We start from the raw sequence: 20,759 nt of genomic DNA on the forward strand, positions 1-20,759 counted from the left end.
CTTCCAAAGTGAATCACCTCACACGTTTCCGCATTATACTCCATTTGCCACCTGTCAGCCCAGCTCTGCAGCTTATCTATGTCCCCCTGTAACCTGCCACTTCCCTCCGCACTGTCTACAGCTCTACCAACTTTAGTATCATCCGCAAATTTACTAATCCATCCTTCTACGCCCTCATCCAGGTCATTAATAAAAATGACAAACAGCAGTGGCCCCAAAACAGATCCTTGCGGTACACCACTAGTAACTGAACTCCAGGATGAATATTTCCCATCAACCACCACCCTCTGTTTTCTCACCGCTAGCCAATTACTGATCCAAACCTCTAAATCCCATGTGTCCGTATTTTCTGCAATAGCTTACCGTGGGGAACCTTATCAAACGCTTTGCTGAAATCCATATACACCACATCAACTGCTTTACCCTCATCCACCTCTTTGGTCACCTTCTCAAAGAACTCAAGAAGGTTTGTGAGGCACGACCTACCCTTCACAAAACCGTGTGGACTATCCCTAATCAAATTATTCCTTTCTAGGTGATTATAAATCCTATCTCTTATAATCCTTTCCAATACTTTGCCCACAACAGAAGTAAGGCTCACTGGTCTATAATTACCAGGGTTGTCCCTACTCCCCTTCTTGAACAAGGGGACAACATTTGCTATCCTCCAGTCTTCTGGCACTGTTCCTGTAGACAATGACGACCCAAAGATCAAAGCCAAAGGCTCTGCAATCTCCTCTCGAGCCTCCCAGAGAATCCTAGGATAAATCCCATCCGGCCCAGGGGACTAATCTATTTTTACCCTTTCCAGAATTGCTAACACCTCCTCCTTATGAACATCAATCCCATCCAGTCCAACAGCCTGCATCTCAGTACTCCCCTCAACAACACTGTCCCTCTCCAGTGTGAATACCGACGGAAAATATTCATTTAGTGCCTCTCCTATCTCTTCAGACTCCACGCACAACTTCCCACTACTGTCCTTGACTGGCCCTAATCTTAACCTCGTCATTCTTTTACTCCTGACATACCTATAGAAAGCTTCAGGGTTTTCCTTGATCCTACCTGCCAAAGACTTCTCATGTCCCCTCCGGGCTCTCTTAACTCTTTCTTTAGGTCCTTCCTGGCTAACTTGTAACTCTCAAGCGCCCTAACTGAGCCTTCACGTCTCATCTTAACATAAGTCTCCTTCTTCCTCTTCACAAGAGATTCAACCTCCTTAGTGAACCACAGTTCCCTCACACGTCTGCTTCCTCCCTGCCTGACAGGTACATATTTATCAAGGACGCGTAGTAGCTGTTCCTTGAACAAGTTCCACATTACAATTGTGCCCATCCCCTGCAGTTTCCTTCCCCAACCTATGCCAGCTAAATCTCGCCTAATCGCATCATAATTTCCTTTCCCCCAGCTATAACTCTTGCCCTTTGGTATATACCTATCCTTTTCCATTGCTAAAGTAAACGTAATCGAATTGTGGTCACTGTCACCAAAGTGCTCACCTACCTCCAAATCTAACACCTGGCCTGGTTCATTACCCAGTACCAAATCCAATGTGGCCTCGCCTCTTGTTGGTCTATCTACATACTGCGTCAGGAAGCCTTCCTGCACACACTGGACAAAACCCGACCCCTCTAAAGTACTCGAACTATAGCTTTTCCAGTCAATATTTGTAAAGTTAAAGTCCCCCAGTCCAACTACCCTGTTACTTTCGCTCCTATCCAGAATCATCTTTGCAATCCTTTCCTCTACATCTCTGGAACTTTTCGGAGGTCTATAAAAAACTCCCAACAGGGTGACCTCTCCTTTCCTGTTTCTAACCTCAGCCCAAACTACCTCAGTAGATGAGTCCTCATCAAATGTCCTTTCTGCCACCGTAATACTGTCCTTGACTAACAATGCCACACCTCCCCCTCTTTTACCACCTTCCCTGCACTTACTGAAGCATCTAAACCCCGGAACCTGCAACAACCATTCCTGTCCCTGCTCTATCCATGTCTCCGAGATGGCCACAACATCAAAATCCCAGGTACCAACCCATGCTGCAAGCTCACCCACCTTATTCCGGATGCTCCTGCCGTTGAAGTATACACACTTCAAACCACCTTCCTGCCTGCCAGTACACTCCTGCGACCCTGAAACCTCATCCATGACCTCACTACTCTCAACCTCCTGCACACCGGAGCTACAATTCAGGTACCCACCCCCCTGCTGAATTAGTTTAAACCCTCCCGAAGAGCATTAGCAAATTTCCCCCCCAAGATCTTGGTACCCCTCTGGTTCAGGTGCAGACCATCCTATTTGTAGAGGTCCCACCTACCCCAGAAAGAGCCCCAATTGTCCAGGTATCTGAAACTCTCCCTCCTGCACCATCCCTGTAACCACGTGTTCAACAGCTCTCTCTCCCTATTCCTCTCCTCACTATCACATGGCACGGGTAACAAACCAGAGATAACAACTTTGTTTGTTCTCGCCCTAAGCTTCCGCCCTAACTCCCTGAATTTCTGTCTTACATCCCCATCCCTTTTCCTACCTATGTCTTGAGTGCCGATGTGAACCACAACTTGGGGCTGGTCCCCCTCCCCCTTAAGGACATCAAAAACACGATCTGAGACATCGTGGACTCTGGCTCCTGGGAGGCAACACACCAGCCGTGAGTCTCTCTCGTTCCCACAGAATCTCCTATCCGTCCCTTTAACTATGGAGTCCCCAATGACTAATCCTCTACTCCTCTCCCCCTTCCCTTCTGAGCCACAAGGACAGACTCTGAGCCAGTGACCTGTACACCATGGCTTACCCCTGCTAAGTACCCCCCCCCCCCCAACAGCATCCAAAAGTGTACTGTCCCCAATTTCTACTACATTTTTTGTTTCTCCCCCCACTTGAACAGCTCCCTGTACCTTGGTGCTGTGGTTAGTTTGCTCATCCTCCCTTTCCCTCCCCTCCTGAGCTGCCGGGCCGGACTCTGCCCCGGAGGCACGGCCACTGTTGCTTCCCCCAGGTAGGCTGCTCCCCCCAACAGCACTTAAACAGGAGTACTTATTTTTAAGGGGCACAGCCACTGGGGTACTCTCTCGTACCTGACCTTTCCCCTTCCTAACTGTGACCCACGTGTCTTCCTCCCGTGGCCCCGGTGTGACCACCTGCCTGTAACTCCTATCTATCAGCTGCTCATTCTCCCTGACCAGACGAAGATCATCGAGCCGCAGCTCCAGTACCGTAACGCGGTCCCTTAGGAGCTGCAGTTCGATGCAACCGGCACAGATATGGACGTCCGGGAGGCTAGCTGACTCCAGGAACTCCCACATCCGACACCGAGAACAACAAACTGGACTTTCACTCATCATTCCCCTTTCTTCAAGTACACTGGTAAAACTACGAGATGAACCTAACATGCCTCACCCCTTTCCTCCTAAGCCCGTTGAGCCGAAGCCCTTCAGCCCTCACTCTGCTACCTGCTCACTCCGCTGCCCGCTATCGACGCTGCCCGCTGGGTAGTGCGGCCTGCTTTTTAAACCTTGCACTGAAAAAAAAAACTTACACCCTTCCCACAATACCCCGCGGCTACTTCCCGTTTGTAGTTTAAAGTTTTTAAAAAATAAAGCCCACAAATAACGTAATGTTAAAAGTCGATCTCTTACCCCAGACTCCTGCAACAAATCACTCCTCTTTGCCTCGCTATGGATGTCACTGACTCAGCCTGCTTCTATTACCCATCCCTAATTACCCTTCATAAGTTGGTGGTGAGCTGCCTTCATGAACCGCTGCAGTCCCTGAGGTCATAGAATCACAGAGGTATACAGCATGGAAACAGGCCCTTCAGCCCAACTTGTCCATGCCACCCTTTGTAGATATACCCACTGAAACTACTTTCTGTGGAAGTGAATTCCACACATTCACCACCTTTTGGGTGAAGAAATTTCTCCTCACCTCAGTTCTAAAAGGTTTACTCCTTATCCTCAAACTATGACCCCTAGTTCTGGATTTCCCCGCCATTGGGAACATTCTTTCTCAACCTACCCTGTCTTAGCCCTGTTAGAATTTTATAAGTTTCTATGTGATCCCCTCTCACTCTTCCAAACTCCAGTGAATATAATCCTAACTGACTTAGTAAGAAGTCTCATCAGGTTAAAGTCCAACAGGTTTATTTGGTAGCACGAGCTTTCGGAGCGCTGCTCCTTCATCAGATGACTGGAGAGTTGGGTTCACAAACAGGGCATATATAGACACAGATTCAATTACAAGATAATGGTTGGAATGTGAGTCTTTACAGGTGCAGACAATGCGAGTGGAGAGGGGGATAATCACAGGTTAAAGAGATGTGAATTGTCTCAAACCAGGACACAGGCGGCACGGTAGCACAGTGGTTAGCACTGCTGCTTCACAGCTCCAGGGACCTGGGTTCGATTCCCGGCTTGGGTCACTGTCTGTGTGGAGTTTGCACATTCTCCTCGTGTCTGCGTGGGTTTCCTCCGGATGCTCCGGTTTCCTCCCACAGTCCAAAGATGTGCGGGTTAGGTTGATTGGCCATGCTAAAATTACCCCTTAGTGTCCGGGATGCGTAGGTTAGAGGGATTAGCGGGTAAATATGTAGGGATATGGGGATAGGGCCTGGGTGGGATTGTGGTCGGTGCAGACTTGATGGGCCAAATGGCCTCTTTCTGCACTGTAGGGTTTCTATTAGGACAGTTAGTAAGGTTTTGCAAGCCCAGGCCAAATGGTGGGGGTTACAGATAATGTGACATGAACCCAAGGCTGTCCTCATGTGCGGAATTTGGCTATCAGTTTCTGCTCGGCAACTCTGTGTTGTGTGTCTTGAAGGCCGCCTTGGAGAACGCTTACCTGAAGATCGGAGACTGAATGCCCGTGACTGCTGAAGTGTTCCCCCACAGGAAGGGAACACTCCTGTCTGGTGATTGTCGAGCGGTGTCCATTCATCTGTTGTAGTGTCTGCATGGTTTCGCCGATTTGCAGTGCCCACCCCAGTCCAACGCCGGCATCTCCACATCATGGCTAACCGACTTAGTCTCTCCTCACACGACAGATCTGCCATCCCAGCAATCAGCCTGGTAAACCTTCGCTGTACTCCATCGATAGCAAGGAAATCCTTCCTCAAATAAGGACACCAAAACTGCACACAATACTCCAGGTGTGGCCTCACCAATGCCCTGTACAATTGCAGCAAAACATCCCTATTCCTATACTCAAATCCTCTCGCTATGAAGGCCAACATACCATTTGCCTTCTTTACTGCCTGCTGTACCTGCACGCTTACTCTCAGCGACTGATGCACGAGGACTCCAAGGTCTCGCTGAGTATCCACCTCTCTCAATTTACACCCATTCAAGTAATAATCTGTCTTCCTGTTATTGCTGCCAAAGTGGATAACCTCACATTTATCCACATTATATTGCATCTGCCATGCAGATGCCCACACACTCAGCCTGTCCAAATCACGCTGAAACATCTCTGCATCCTCCTCACAGCTCACCCTCCCACCCAACTTTGTATCAGCTGCAAATTTGGAGATAATACATTCAGTTCCCTCTTCCAAATCATTAATATATAATGTGAACAGTTGGGGTCCCAGCACAGATCCCTGCGGAACCCCACTAGTCACTGACTGCCAATCAGATAAAGACCCATTTATGCCAACTCTTTGCTTCCGATCTGCTAACCAGCTTTGTATCCATCTCAAGACATTACCCACAATCCCATGTGCTTTAACTTTACATAGAAATCATAGAAACCCGACAGTGGAGAAGGAGGCCATTCGGCCCATTGAGTCTGCACGACAACAATCCCGCTTAGGCCCTATCCCCGTAAGTCCACATATTTGGGGATAGCGATCATAACTCTATCTCCTTTATGCTTGCATTGGAAAAAGAGAGGATCAGGCAAGCTAGGAAAGCGTTTATATGGAGTAAGGGGAAATATGAAGACATAAGGCAGCAAATTAGAGGAGTAAATTGGAAGGAGGTATTTTCGGGGAAATCTACTGAAGTTTTTCAAGGAATGTCTGTCTAGAGTTCTACAGGACAATGTTCCGAGCAGACAGGGAGGAGTTGGTAGGTTAAAGGAACCGTGGTGCACGAAAGCTGTGCGGGACCTAGTCGAGAAGAAAAGGAAAGCGTACAAAAGGTTCAGAGAGCTTGGTGAAGATAGGGATCGAGATGAGTATACGGCTTGTAGGAAGGGACTAAAAAAGGAAATTAGGAGAGCCAGAAGGGGTCACGAGAAGGCCTTGGCAAGTAGAATTAAGGAAAACCCTAAGGCATTCTATAAATATGTGAAGAGTAAAAGGATGAGACGTGAAGGAATAGGGCCTATAAAAGGTGAAGGCGGGAAAATCAGTACGGAACCAGTAGAAATGACAGAGGTGCTTAATGAGTATTTTGCCTCGGTTTTCACAGAGGAGAAGGACCTGGGTGGATGTACTGTGGGCGTGCGGTGGACTGAAAAGATTGAGTATGTGGACTTTAACAAAGAGGTTGTGCTGGAATCTTTGAATGGCATCAAGATAGATAAGTCGCCGGGTCCGGATGGGATGTACCCCAGGTTACTGTGGGAGGCGAGGGAAGAGATTGCAGAGCCTCTGGCGATGATCTTTGCGTCGTCGATGGAGACGGGAGAGGTGCCGGAAGATTGGAGGATTGCGGATGTGGTTCCTATTTTCAAGAAAGGGAATAGGGATAGCCCAGGAAATTACCGACTGGTGAGTCTAACCTCAGTGGTTGGTAAGCTGATGGAGAAGATCCTGAGGGACAAGATTTATGAACATTTAGAGAGGTTTAGTATGCTCAAGAATACTCAGCATGGCTTTGTCAAAGGCAGATCGTGCCTTACGAGCCTGGTGGAGTTCTTCGAAAATGTGACTAAACACATTGACGAAGGGAAAGCAATAGATATGGTTTATATGGATTTTATCAAGGCATTCGATAAGGTCCCCCGTGCAAGGCTTCTCGAAAAAGTGAGAGGGCATGGGATCCAAGGGGCTGCTGCCCTGTGGATCCAGAACTGGCTTGCCCAAAGGAGGCAGAGAGTGGGTATAGATGGGTCTTTTTCTAAATGGAGGTCGGTCACCAGTGGTGTGCCCCAGGGATCTGTTCTGGGACCCTTGCTGTTTGTCATTTTCATAAATGACCTGGATGAGGAAGTGGAGGGATGGGTTGGTAAGTTTGCCGACGACATGAAGGTTGGTGGGGTTGTGGATAGTCTGGAGGGATGTCAGAAGTTACAGAGAGACATAGATAGGATGCAAGACTGGGCAGAGAAGTGGCAGATGGACTTCAACCCGGATAAATGTGCAGTGGTCCATTTTGGCAGGTCAAATGGGATGAAGGAGTATAATATCAAGGGTAAGACTCTTAGCAGTGTAGAGGATCAGAAGGACCTTGGGGTCCGGGTCCATAGGACTCTTAAATAGGCCTCGCAGTCAGAGGAGGTGGTTAAGAAGGCGTATGGTGTGCTGGCCTTCATCAATCGGGTGGACTCTCAGAGGCTTTTTCCCAGGGTGGAAATGTCTGCTACGAGAGGACACAGGTTTAAGGTGCTGAGGGGTAGGTACAGGGGAAATGTTAGGGGTAAGTTTTTCACACAGAGGGTGGTGGGCGAGTGGAATCGGCTGCCGTCAGTGGTGGTGGAGGCAAACTCAATAGGATCTTTTAAGAGACTCCTGGATGAGTACATGGGACTTAATTGGATGGAGGGTTATAGGTCGGCCTAAAAGGTAGGGATATGTTCGGCACAACTTGTGGGGCCGAAGGGCCTGTTTTGTGCTGTAGTTTTCTATGTTTCTATGTTTCTAAATGCAAAGTGATGCATTTCGGTACATCTAATGTAAGGGGGAGCTATACAATAAATGGCAGAACCATCAGGAGTATAGACACACAGAGGGACCTGGGTGTACAAGTCCACAGATCCTTAAAGGTGGCAGCACAGGTGGAGAGGGTGGTGAAGAAGGCATATGGCATGCTTGCCTTTATTGGACGGGGCATAGAATATAATAGTTGGCATATGATGTTGCAGCTGTATAGAACGTTGGTTAGGCCACATTTGGAATACTGCGTCCAGTTCTGGTCGCCACATTACCAGAAGGACGTGAAGTTTTTGAGAGAGTTCAGAAAAGGTTTACCAGGATGTTGCCTGGTATGGAGGGTCTTAGCTATGAGGAGAGATTGGGTAAACTGGGGTTGTTCTCCCTGGAAAGACGGAGGATGAGGGGCGACCTTATAGAGGTGTGTAAAATTATGAAGGGCATAGATAGGGCGAACAGTGGGAAGCTTTTTCCCAGGTCGGAGGTGACGAACACAAGAGGTCACGGGTTCAAGGTGAGGGGGGCAAGGTTCAACACAGATGTCAGGGGGACATATTTTACACAGAGGGTGGTGGGGGCCTGGAATGCACTGCCAAGCAAGGTGATTGAGGCGGACACACTGGGATCATTTAAGACTTATCTAGATAGCCACATGAACAGACTGTGAATAGAGGGATACAAACGAATGGTCCAGTTGGGCACATGGGCGGCGCAGGCTTGGAGGGCCGAAGGGCCTGTTCCTGTGCTGTATTGTTCTTTGTTCCTCCCTGCTCACCGTCCCAGGCCCTAAACACCCCTTTCAGGTGAAGCAGTGCGTCACAGGCACCTCCTTCAATCTGGTCTGTTGCATTCGCTGCTCCCAATGCGGTCACTCTCCATCGCAGAGACCAAACGCTGACTGGGTGACCGCTTTGCTGAACACCTTCGATCTGTCCGCAAGCAGGACCCAGACCTTCCTGTCGTTTGCCACTTCCCCACAGCACCGTGCTCTCCTGTCCACGTGTCTGTCCCTGGCATTTTGCAATGTTCCAACGAACCCCAACGCAAACTGGAGAAACAGCACCTCATCTTCCCATTGGACACTTTACAGCCTTCCGGACTGAACATTGAGTTCAACAACTTCAGAGCGTGAACTCTCCCCTCCACCTTCACCCCATTCCCATTTATTTTATTTCATTCTGTTTCTTCTCATTCTCCATTTTATTATCTTTCTGTCTCACTTCCATTTCTCCATTCCAGCTCTCGTTCTTTCCACACACATCCCAACCCCCCTTCAGGGCAACTGCCACATTCCTCGGGCAGTCCTTTAACAATCTGTGTCTGTGTTCTGCCATTCTCGCATTCTGATCACTGAATGGACACTTTCTGCACCTTTCTCAGCCTCCTGTATCCTCATTTACAAAGAACAAAGAAAATTACAGCACAGGAACAGGCCCTTCGGCCCTCCAAGTCTGCACCGACCATGCTGCCTGACTGAACTAAAACCCCCTACCCTTCCAGGGACCATATCCCTCTATTCCCATCCTATTCATTTATTTGTCAAGACGCCCCTTACAAGTCATTATCGTATCCGCTTCCACTACCTCCCCCGGCAACGAGTTCCAGGCACCCACTACTCTCTGTGTAAAAAATCTGCCTCGTACATCTCCTTTAAACCTTGCCCCTCGCACCTTAAACCTGTGCCCCCTAGTAATTGTCTCTTCCACCCTGGGAAAAAGCTTCTGACTATCCACTCTGTCCATGCCTCTCATAATCTTGTAGACTTCTATCAGGTCTCCCCTCAACCTCCGTCACTCCAGTGAGAACAAACCAAGTTTCTCCAACCTCTTCTCATCGCCAATGCCCTCCAAACCAGGCAACATCCTGGTAAATCTTTTCTGTATCCTCTCCAAAGCCTCCACATCCTTCTGGTAGTGTGGCGCCCAGAATTGAACACTATATTCCAAGTGCGGCCTAACTAAGGTTCTATAAAGCTGCAACATGACTTGCCAATTTTTAAACTCAATACCCCGGCCGATGAAGGCAAGCATGCCGTTACATTCCCTTTGTCCAATTCCACCCCCTCCCCCATCCCAATAGTATATAAATCTTTGTTAATTTTCTTTGCTCTCAGCTCTGACAAAGGGTCATCCAGACTCGAAACATTGGCTCCATTCTCTCCCCGCAAACACTGTCAGACCTGCTGAGATTTTCCAGCATTTTCTGTTTTTGTTGTTGAAGATTATCAGGACCTGGAGGTTTATCCACCTACAATCCCATCAATTTCCCCCAAACTATTCCTCTGCTACTGCTGATTTCCTTCAGCTCCAGCTTATTTCTCTCAGCATTGTGGCACATTATTCATGTCATCCTTTGTGAAGACTGAAGCAAAGTACAAATTTAATTCCTTGTCCATTTCTTTATTCCCCGTTATGAATTCTCCCGTTTCTGACTGTAAGGGGCCCACATTCATTTTTGTCAATGTTTTTCTCTTTACATACCTATAGAAACTTTTACAGTCAGTTTTAATGTTCCCGCTAGCTTACTTTCATACTTTTTTAAATCAACCCCTTGGTCCTCCTTTGCTGAATTTTAAACTGCCCTCAATCCTCAGGCCTATTGTTTTTCTTGCCTATTTGTATATTTCTTCCTGGAATCTGATCCTTATACTCTGACTAAGTTGACTCTCCCAATCTATAAGCAGATTAGAGTTGCCCATAATCACAGATGTTCCTTTAATACATGCATCTCTGATTTCCTGTCTAATGCTTTTCCCAACATTACCCCGACAGTTTGATGGTCTGTAAACCACTAATATTTTTTGCCCCTTGCTGTTTCTTAACTCGACCCATAGAGATTCCACATCATCTATGCAAATATCTTCCCTCAATATCGTATCAATATCACCTTGAATCAACAATGCAATTCCACCACCTTTTCCTTTCCGTCTGTCCCTCCTAAACACTGAATAACCCTCAATGTTTAGTTCCTATCCTTGCTCACCTTGAAGCCACGTCTCCGTAATGTCAACTCTATCATCCCCTTCTGTGCAACTAATTCATCCATTTTGTTTCGAATGTTCCAAATATTCAGGTACAAAACCTTAAGGTGGCACTTTTAAAATTTCTTTTCCCTTTCCTACTATTTTTTCATCAGCCTTTATCTGACTCTGACCCTTGATTTCTCTGCCTATCACTTTCCTGATTCTCCCTACTGTCTTTTCCTCTTGTTCTTAATTTTCCCTGCTCTGAATCCTTGCAAAGGTTCCCATCCCCCTGCCATATTAGTTTAAAACCTCCCCAACCACTCGAGCAAGTACACCCCCAAGGACATCAGTCCCGATCCTTCCCAGATGTAACCCGTTGCAGGATCATGAATATATAATGTGAACAGTTGGGATCCTAGTACAGATCCCTGCGGAACCGCACTAGTCACTGATTGCCAATCACATAAAGACCCATTTATGCCAACTCTTTGCTTCCTATCTGCGAACCAGCTTTCTATCCATCTCAAGACATTACCTGCACTCCCATGTGTTTTAACTTTACATAGAAATCATACAAACCCTCCTTCAAACAGTCACTACGAAAAGAAGCACTCAAAGATGATGAAGAGATTACAGATTTCAAAACTGGCCCTTCGGCCCATCGAGTCTACACCAATACACAAGAAACACCTGAACTTCCATCTAATCCCATCTACCAGAGCTTGGCCCATAGCCCTGAATGTTATGATGTGCCAAGTGCTCATCCAGGTACTTTTTAAAGAACATGAGGCATCCCGCCTCCACCACCCTCCCAGGCAGTGCATTCCAGACCCTCACCATCAAGCTGGTGAATCTCCTCTGCACCCCCTCCAGTGCAATCACGTCCTTCCTATAATGTGGCGACCAGAACTGCACACAGTGCTCCAGCTGTGGCCTCACCAAAGTTCTATACAACTCCAACATGACTCCCCTGCTTTTGTAATCTGTGCCTCGATTGATAAAGGCAAGTGTCCCATATTCCTTTTTCACCACCCTACTAACATGCCCTTCCACCTTCAGAGATCTGTGGACAAACACGTCAAGGTCCCTTTGTTCCACAGAGCTTCCTCGTGTCCTACCATTCACTGAGTATTTTCTTGTCAAATTACTCCTTCCAAAGTGCATCACCTCACACTTTTCCGGGTTAAATTCCTCGGCAGTTTACATCATGTTTGAATTTCGCTTCCTTTATCAACTTCTTGGTTCTTTGCTGAATTTTAAAATGTTCTCAAGCCTTAAGCTTACTACTTGTTGGCAACTTCAATCTAGCTCTTTTTGATCTAATGGAGTCTTTAGAATCACAGAATCCCGACTGTGCAGAAGGCATTTGGCCCATCGAGCCTGCACCGACAACAATCCCACCCAGGCTCCATCTCTGTCACCCCATGTATCCCTTACTAATTCCACTGACACTAAGGGGCAATTTACCATGGCCTAACCTGCACATCTTTGGACAGGGGAGGAAACTGGGCACCCGGAGGAAACTCACGCAGACACGGGGAGAACGTGCAAACTCCACACAGACAGTGACCCAGAGTTTTCACCCAGAGAAGGGCGGCACAGTGGTTAGCACTGCTGTCTCACAGCGCCAGGGACCCAGGTTCGATTCCTGGCTTGGGTTTCTGTCTGTGTGGAGTCAGCACATTCTCCCCATGTCTGTGTGGATTTCCTCCGGGTGCTCCTATTTCTTCCCACAGTCTAAAAGACATGCTGGTTAGGTGCATTGGCCGTGCTAAATTCTCCCTCAGTGTACCCAAACAGGTGTCGGAGTGTGGCGACTAGGGGATTTCACAGTAACTTCATTGCAGTGTTAATGTAAGCCCACTTGTGACACTAATAAAATAAACTTTTAAAACATTTTTAAAATGAAACACCCAAGGTGAGAATTGAACCCAGGTCCCTGGCACTGTGAATTGCTATGGACAGAGGGAATTGTTTTGAAAATTCTGTATAGATGCTGATTATTGCTGTCTTGTTCAGATGATTCTGGAGAAGAAGATGAACACTCGGCTACAGAAGCGTTTGCTGAAGGGACCAGAACCAGTGAAACCATCGGCAGACCTTGAACAGAAAGAGCCACTGACAGCCAACCCCCAAACCAGCAGTGTATCCATCTCAGAGCAAGTCATTCAGCCTGTTGTACACGGCGACAGAGTGTTCAGCCACGCCCCTGCAAACCTCGGCTCATATAACCCAATAACTCACAGCACATTATCATACGGACCCTCCCACAGTGAGTATCAGGTGTCAGTGGCTTGCTCCCAGCCTCAGCTATTATTTTAAGCATCAACATGGATTTTAGTAAGGCGCTTGATAAGGTCCCCCATGGTCGACTTATGATGAAAGTGAGGAGGTGTGGGATAGAGGGAAAGTTGGCCGATTGGATAGGTAACTGGCTGTCTGATCGAAGACAGAGGGTGGTGGTTGATGGAAAATTTTCGGATTGGAGGGAGGTTGCTAGCGGAGTGCCACAGGGATCAGTGCTTGGTCCTCTGCTCTTTGTGATTTTTATTAATGACTTAGAGGAGGGGGCTGAAGGGTGGATCAGTAAATTTGCTGATGACACCAAGATTGGTGGAGTAGTGGATGAGGTGGAGGGCTGTTGTAGGCTGCAAAGAGACATAGGTAGGATGCAAAGCTGGGCTGAAAAATGGCAAATGGAGTTTAACCCTGATAAATGTGAGGTGATTCATTTTGGTAGGACTAATTTAAATGTGGATTACAAGGTCAAAGGTCGGGTGCTGAAGACTGTGGAGGAACAGAGAGATCTTGGGGTTCATATCCACAGATCTCTAAAGGTTGCCACTCAAGTGGATAGAGCTGTGAAGAAGGCCTATAGTGTGTTAGCTTTTATTAACAGGGGGTTGGAGTTTAAGAGCCGTGGGGTTATGCTGCAACTGTACAGGACCTTGGTGAGACCACATTTGGAATATTGTGTGCAGTTCTGGTCACCTCACTATAAGAAGGATGTGGAAGCGCTGGAAAAAGTGCAGAGGAGATTTACCAGGATGCTGCCTGGTTTGGAGGGTAGGTCTTATGAGGAAAGGTTGAGGGAGCTAGGGCTGTTCTCTCTGGAGCGGAGGAGGCTGAGGGGAGACTTAATAGAGGTTTATAAAATGATGAAGGGGATAGATAGAGTGAACGTTCAAAGACTATTTCCTCGGGTGGATGGAGCTATTACAAGGGGGCATAACTATAGGGTTCGTGGTGGGAGATACAGGAAGGATATCAGAGGTAGGTTCTTTACGCAGAGAGTGGTTGGGGTGTGGAATGGACTGCCTGCAGTGATAGTGGAGTCAGACACTTTAGGAACATTTAAGCGGTTATTGGATAGGCACATGGAGCACACCAGGATGATAGGGAGTGGGATAGCTTGATCTTGGTTTCAGATAAAGCTCGGCACAACATCGTGGGCCGAAGGGCCTGTTCTGTGCTGTACTGTTCTATGTTCTAACAACATAAGAAATAGATGCAGGTGTTCAGCTGCTGGAGCCTAGTCCACCACTCAGCCCTATCATGGCTGATCTGATTGGCCTCTCCTAACTGTCCCAATATTCCAGAAGAAACCAAAAATCTGTTCTTCCCAATCTTTAAATCAATGAAACATCTACAACGCAGCGCAGGGAATTCCAAAGATGCACAACTCTTTGGTTTCTCCTCCCCCTCAGTCAGGACTTGTTGGCCCCTTATCCTGAGTCTATGCCCCTGTGTTTTAGTTTCCCCAGTGAGCGGAAACAACCTCTTAGTGTGTCTATTTTCAAGCCCCTTCAGAATCTTGTAGGTTCCATGAGATGACCCTTCGTTCTTCAAAACTCCAGACATTATTGTTACAATCCCAGTTGATATAACTGGATAGGAAGATCCCAGAATGGAACTCTGGCTCAAAAGACTGTAACTTTTACTTGTTTTTATAAAACGTAGATGACCAGAGTCCCTGGACCGCTGATTGGTTTTAACAAGAAACATTCGATTATAGAAATCATAGAAACCCTACAGCACAGAAAGAGGCCATTTGGCCCATCGAGTCTGCACCGACCACGATCCCACCCAGGCCCTACCCCCATATCCCCACATATTTACCCACTAATCCCTCTAACCTACGCATCTCAGGACACCTAGGGCAATTTTAGCATGGCCAATCAACCTAACCCGCACATCTTTGGACTGTGGGAGGAAACCGGAGCACCTGGAGGAAACCCACGCAGACACGAGGAGAATGTGCAAACTCCACACACACAGTGACCCAAACCGGGAATCGAACCCAGGTTCCTGGAGCTGTGAAGCAGCAGTGCTAACCACTGTGCTACCGTGCCGCCCTGAACCACTGATTATGATCCAATACTCTTTTATTGTAACAATACTCTTTTACTCCCCCTTAGCTTAGTACACACAGATTTGAAGATTGACATGGATTACAAAGTACATCTTAAACTACAACAAAAACAGAAAATCTCAGCCGGTCTGACAGCGTCTGTGGGAAGGGAAGAGAGTCATTGTTTCGAGTCTGGATGACCCTTCAAACATTAGCTCTATTCTCTCTCCACAGATGCTGTCAGACCTACTGAATGTCTGCAGCATTTTCTGTTTTTGAAAGCGTTTGGAATGACCATCCTTAACAAGTGTGACTATGTGGGCAAAATGCATGTCATTCTAAATGATGATTCCAAATTTATATCTCCTGTGGACCTCCCTGTCAGCATAGCCAGATCGCCTTGCTAAAAAACACTTGTTGGACTTGTCTAAGTCCAACAGCGCCAGGGACCCAGGTTCAACTCTGGCCTTGGGTCACTGTCTGTGTAGAGTTTGCACATTCTCCCCATGTCTGCGTGGGTTTACTCTGGGTGCTCTGGTTTCCTCCCAAGCTCCAAAGATGTGCGGGTTAGGTTGATTGGCCATGCTACATTGACCCTGGTGTCAGGGGAATTATCAGGGTAAATGTGTGGAGTTACAGGAATAGGGCCTGGGTGGGATTGTGGTTGGTACAGAATCAATGGGCCGAATGGTCTCCTGTACTGTAGGGATTCTATGTTTCTATGTGTAAGTGCAACAAGCTGCCAAGTGATATACATGATCAATTTGTCCTCACAGCTCACTGAATGTGCCGATGCATGGGTTACCCAAGGCACAAGAAAGTGATGTCCCTTTACGCCCTCACTTATCTATGATCATTTCTGCACAATTTGAGTTAGCCAAATGGCTCGACGAGTTGCTACAACCAATTTTGAGCAATTTTTCCACTCACTTGGTGAAGGATTCCTTTGGAAGACCGTAGAGGACTTGCCTATTGATAGAGATGCTGTGTCTTTGTGTTCACAGTGTGGTGTCCACACTCACTCTGCCTTGTGCTCACACTCTCTTTGACTGACTCTCTGCAGATGATGTTATCAGGAAAAGACAGATCTACATTCCCGCTGCGCTCCATCAGAACCGTGCTTTCCCAGTAAGCAGAGTAAATGAGGCTCAAGATGCACAGGATTTCTCCAGCACACAGCAGGGGAATGTTGCGACTCAGCAGATCACAGCAGTGAGTAATTGTCCCTCTCCCACTCCCCATCCATGCACTTTTGTTCTTGTATATCTACAGAGTTTGTGTTGGAACCACTGGTATTCTCTGCTTCTGACTTGCCAGTGTCCACAGGGAATCCCAAACACAGAGCCACACGGTATCAAACCAACTCCTGTCAACAGGATCCGCCCCGCTTCCCACCACCAGACACACGCCAACAGCATCCTGACTAGAAAGGAAACTGGACATCGAGGAATGGGAATGACTGTATCCTGCGTTCCGCTGGTGAGTATCATCGGAAAGGAGGGTTGGAGATTGAAGGGCAGAGGGCAATGATGGATCAATCGCAAAATAATCTCACTGCCCTGCTTTTCCCCGTAGTCCAATCCCAATCACAGGAGCAGGGATATACAGATAGCCTCTCGAACCTGCTGCATGTATCGAGCTGACCTTCGACTTTAACACCACTTACCCGCACACACCCCGATCTCTTCATTCCCTGAGAGACTGGGAGTCTATTTCAGCCTTCTATACATATTCAACAATGGAGCATGCATAATCCTCTGGGTGGAGAATTCCAAAGATCCACCACCCGTTCAGTGAAGTCATTTAGAACCATAGAACATTACAGCTCAGAAACAGGCCCTTTGGCCCTTCTTGTCTGTGCCGAACCATTTTTCTGCCTGGTCCCACTGACCTGCACCTGGACCATATCCCTCCACACCCCTCTCATCCATGAACCCGTCCAAGTTTTTCTTAAATGTTAAAAGTGAGCCCGCATTCACCACTTCATCTGGCAGCTCATTCCACACTCCCACCACTCTGTGTGAAGAAGCCTCCCCTAATATTCCCTTTAAACTTTTCTTCTTTCACCCTTAACCCATGTCCTCTAGTTTTTTTCTCCCCTAGCCTCAGCGGAAAAAGCCTGCTTGCATTCACTCTATCTATACCCATCATAATTTTATACACCTCTATCAAATCTCCCCTCAATCTTCTACTCTCCAGGGAATAAAGTCCCAACGTATTCAATCTCTCTCTGTAACTCAGTTTCTCAAGTCCCGGCAACATCCTTGTAAACCTTCTCTGCACTCTTTCAACCTTATTAATATCCTTCCTGTAATTAGGTGACCAAAACTGCACACAATACTCTAAATTCGGCCTCACATAAGAACATAAGAAATAGGAGCAGGAGTAGGCCATCTAGCCCCTCGAGCCTGCCCCGCCATTCAATAAGATCATGGCTGATCCGAAGCAAATCAGTTCCACTTACGTGCCTGATCCCCATAACCCCTAATTCCCTTACTGATCAGTGATCTATCTACCTGTGATTTAAACATATTCAACGAGGTAGCCTCCACCACTTCAGTGGGCAGAGAACATTTAAGAAGCTATTAGATGGGCACATGGAGTACTTCGGGATGATAGGGAGGAAATAGCTTGATCTTGGTTTCAGATAAAGCTCGGCACAACATCGTGGGCCGAAGGGCCTGTTCTGTGCTGTACTGTTCTATGTTCTATGTTCTATGATCGACACAGGCTTGGAGGGGCGGAGGGCCTGTTCCTGTGTTGTACCTTTCTTTGCTCTTATATGCTTCAATCAAGTCACCCCTCACTCTTCTGAGCTCGAATGGAATCAAGCCCAAGCTGTACAACCCTTCCTCATAAAACAACCCTCTCAATCCTGATATCAGTCTATTAAATCTCCTCTGAACCGTCTCCAACACATTTCCATCCTTCCTTAAATAAGGAGACTAATACTGTACACAGTATTCCAGATGTGGTCTCACCAATGCCCCATATAACTAAACCATAACATAAACCATACCAAGCTGCGATACAACCAGAAAGAATGCTTTCTATGGTGCATCTGTAAAAGTTGGTGAGAGTCGTAGCTGACATGCCAAATTTCCTTAGTCTTCTGAGAAAATAGAGGCGTTGGTGGGCTTTCTTAACTATAGTGTCAGCATGGGGGGGGACCAGGACAGGTTGTTGGTGATCTGGACACATAAAAACTTGAAGCTCTCGACCCTTTCTACTTCGTTTTTATATTCTGAGCGAGTTTACTCTCATAATCCATCTTACTTTTCATTATCGCTTTTTTTGTGGCTTTCTGCTGACCTTTAAAGATTTCCCAATCCTCTAGGTTCCCACTAATCTTTGCCACTTTGTATGCATTTTCTTTCAATTTGATACCCTCCTTTATTTCCTTAGATATCCAGGGCTGATTATCTCTTTTTCTACAGTCCTTCCTTATCACTGGTATATACTTTTGCTGAGCACTGTGAAAGATCGCTTTGAAAGTCCTCCACTGCTCCTCAATTGTCCCATCATAAAGTTTTTGCTCCCAGTCTACCTTAGCCAACTCCTCCCTCATCCCTTTATAGTCTCCTTTTTTTAAGCACAAGACACTGGGATTGGATTTTACCTTCTCATGCTCCATCTGTATTTTAAATTCAACCATACCGTGATCGCTTCTTCCAAGCGGATCCCTAACTGTAAGATCATTAATTATTCCTGTCTCATTACACAGGACCAGATCTAGGATAGCTTGCTCCCTTGTCGGTTCCATTACATTCTGTTCAAGGAAGCTATTGCGGAAACATTCTATGAACTCCTCCTCAAGGCTGCCTTGACCGACCTGGTTTGACCAATTGAGATGTAGATTAAAATCCCCCATGATAATTGCTGTACCATTTTTACACGCAGCAGTTATTTCTTTGTTTATTTCGCGCCCCACCATGATGTTATTATTTGCTGGCCTATAGACTGCGCCTATCAGTGACTTTTTCTCCTATTTCTAATTTCCACCCAAATGGATTCAACTTTTTCCCCATAGAACCTATACCATCTCTCACTACCACCCTGATATCATCCTTAAATATCAGAGCTACACCACCTCCCTTACCTTCCTGTCGGTCCCTCCGAACAGTCTGATACCCCACTGCAGATGCTGGAATGAGAGGGGATTTTATAGAAACATATAAAATCCTGATGGGTCTGGACAGGCTAGATGGGGGAAGAATGTTCCGAATGTTGGGGAAGTCCAGAGCTAGGAATCATAGTCTAAGAATAAGGGGCAAGCCATTTAGGGCTGAGATGAGAAAGAACTTCTTCACTCAGAGACTTGTGAACCTGTGGAATTCTCTTCCACAGAAAGCTGTTGAGGGCTAATTCATTAAATATGTTCAAGAGGGAGCTGGACGTGGCCCTTGTGGCTAAAGGGGTATGGAGAGAAAGCGGGAGTGGGATACAGCAAGTGCATGATCGGCCATGATCATATTGAGTGGCAGAGCAGGCTTCAAGGGCTAAATGGCCTCCTCCTGCACCGATTTTCTATGTTTCTGTATTCCATCTGCCATGAATCTTTAGCCAGAAGTGCCAAGGGAATGATCCCCAGCATCACAGATGTCAGTCTTCAGCCAATTTGATTCATAGCACATGCTACTCAGAAGTGGCTGAAGGCACGGAACCCTGCAACGGCAATGGGCCTTGACAGTATCCCGGCAATAGTATTATGACTTGTGCTCCAGAACTTGCCGCTCCCCTAGCCAAGCTATCCCAGTACAGCTACAACATATCGACTCGCATTTTCAAATCATTTGTATAGATTGTGATTCATTTAAATAGATCTCTAGATCATTCTGAAAAATCTCAGCAGCTCTTGTAGCATTTGTGGAGAGAGAATAGAGCCAGTGTTTCCAGTCGAGGTGATCCTTTGTCAGAGCTGAATTTTTGATTCAGATTCCAGCATCTGCAGTATTTTGGTTTTATTTCTAGATCATTCATGGATATAGATTCATGTAAGCCCATTATTTATATAGATTGTTAACAGCTGTGGACCGAGAACAGATCCTTGTCGTACCCCAGCCTGAGAAAGATCTGTTTATTCTGTTCTTTTTTTAATTCATTCGTGGGCCATGGGTGTCGCTGGCTGGGGCAGCATTTGTTTCCCATCCCTAATTACCCTTGAACTGAGTGTCTCACTCAGCCATTTCAGAGGGCAGTTGAGAGTCAACCATATTGCTGTGCTCTGGAGTCACATGTAGGCCAGACCGGGTAAGGACGGCAGATTTCCTTCCCTAAAGGACATTAGTGAACCAGATGGGTTTTTCCGACAATCGACAATGGTTTCATGGTCATCAGTAGATTCTTAATTCCAGATATTTTTTATTGAATTCAAATTGCACCGTCTGCCGTGGTGGGATTCGAACCCGGGTCCCCAGAACATCTCTGTCTGCTAATCAATTCTCAATCCAAACCAATATATTACCCCAATCCCATGAACTCCAATTTTATTTACTAAGCCCCTGCCTTCTGAAAATCCCGAGACCAGCCTGAACGAGTACGCCACTACAGTAACTGACTTCATTGGTAAGTGTGTAGAAGACTGTGTGCCAAAGAAGCAAATCCATGTGTTCCCCAACCGGAAACCATGG

General features: G+C 46.8%; 1 protein-coding gene across 3 annotated transcripts in view; it reads left to right on the forward strand.

Annotated features, from left to right (window-relative positions):
- The window catches only part of mapk15 (mitogen-activated protein kinase 15), an 81,432-nt gene that overhangs the window by 47,551 nt on the left and 13,122 nt on the right, over nt 1-20,759 (forward strand). The window contains exons 8-10 of one of the 3 annotated variants that reach the window (XM_078227495.1): nt 12,798-13,050; nt 16,193-16,341; nt 16,447-16,608. In XM_078227495.1, the coding sequence (XP_078083621.1) occupies nt 12,798-13,050; nt 16,193-16,341; nt 16,447-16,608 (564 nt within the window). The remainder of the gene's footprint in view (nt 1-12,797; nt 13,051-16,192; nt 16,342-16,446; nt 16,609-20,759) is intronic. The other 2 variants (XM_078227504.1, XM_078227513.1) reach the window with 2 other exon arrangements.

Source organism: Mustelus asterias, chromosome 2 (assembly GCF_964213995.1).
Source record: "Mustelus asterias chromosome 2, sMusAst1.hap1.1, whole genome shotgun sequence".
NCBI lineage: Eukaryota > Metazoa > Chordata > Chondrichthyes > Carcharhiniformes > Triakidae > Mustelus > Mustelus asterias.